The 709-nt window shown below is 55.1% G+C and overlaps 1 protein-coding gene across 1 annotated transcript; it reads right to left on the bottom strand.

Annotated features, from left to right (window-relative positions):
* Positions 1–209: 209 nt before the first annotated feature.
* LOC104874513 (battenin) lies at positions 210–705 on the bottom strand (the record flags this gene model as incomplete). The annotated part of the gene is made up of 2 exons (XM_010641917.2): positions 210–466; positions 556–705. Coding segments are annotated over 2 exons (270 nt in total), but the record flags the coding sequence as incomplete, so codon positions are not given.
* Between the last annotated feature and the right edge of the window lie 4 nt (positions 706–709).

Below are 709 nucleotides of genomic sequence, written 5' to 3'. Positions count from 1 at the left end.
TTGAGACAGGGTGTTGCTTAGTTACTAAAATTGTCCCAGCTGGGCTTGACCCTCGTTCTTCCTGCCTCAGTCTCCCAGAGTGCTGTGACTACAAGGGCACTCATGTGTACACATATGTACGTGTACACATAGACACATCCCAGTGAGCTTGTATAATTTTCATAATAGAAACTTTTTTTGGAGAGAAAAACTGTACAAAGAGTCAACGGATGAAAATATTTATTGAGGGGAAAACGCCAAGAGGAAACTCCCCAGGACCAGCTGGGCAGTGAGAGGTCCCGACTTCCCACCTCCGCCTGGCAGGGAAGGCCCAGGCAGAACTCATCCGAAGGTCAGTGTGCCGGAGTCAGGAGAGGTGGCAGAGAAAGTCGTGCAGAGGCAAGGCCACAGCACCCGACAGGGAGATGCCCACGGTGTCAGAGATGCAGGCGGCTGCCATGGCGAACTCTCGGTGCTCATCGCTGGTCTGTGGCAGGGAGCAGAGGGGAGGCTTTGTTGCTGAAGTCCAGCCCTGGCCTCCCCTAAGGTTCCACAGCCCTTCCCGGTGCCACTGACCTCCAGGGCGATGTTGTGGAAGGTGTTCACGTAGGCTGCACCTCCCAGGAGCCCCTCGTACAGAACGACCAGGAAGACAAGGTACATGCTAGGCAGGAAGCTCAGCATCACATCTGACAGCAGGAAGGCCAGGTTGAGGCACTGGGGGCACAGT

The sequence above is a fragment of the Fukomys damarensis genome, unplaced genomic scaffold, assembly GCF_012274545.1.
Source record: "Fukomys damarensis isolate Sample0158 unplaced genomic scaffold, DMR_v1.0_HiC HiC_scaffold_8541, whole genome shotgun sequence".
NCBI lineage: Eukaryota > Metazoa > Chordata > Mammalia > Rodentia > Bathyergidae > Fukomys > Fukomys damarensis.
This window is presented reverse-complemented; position numbering and strand designations above follow the sequence as displayed.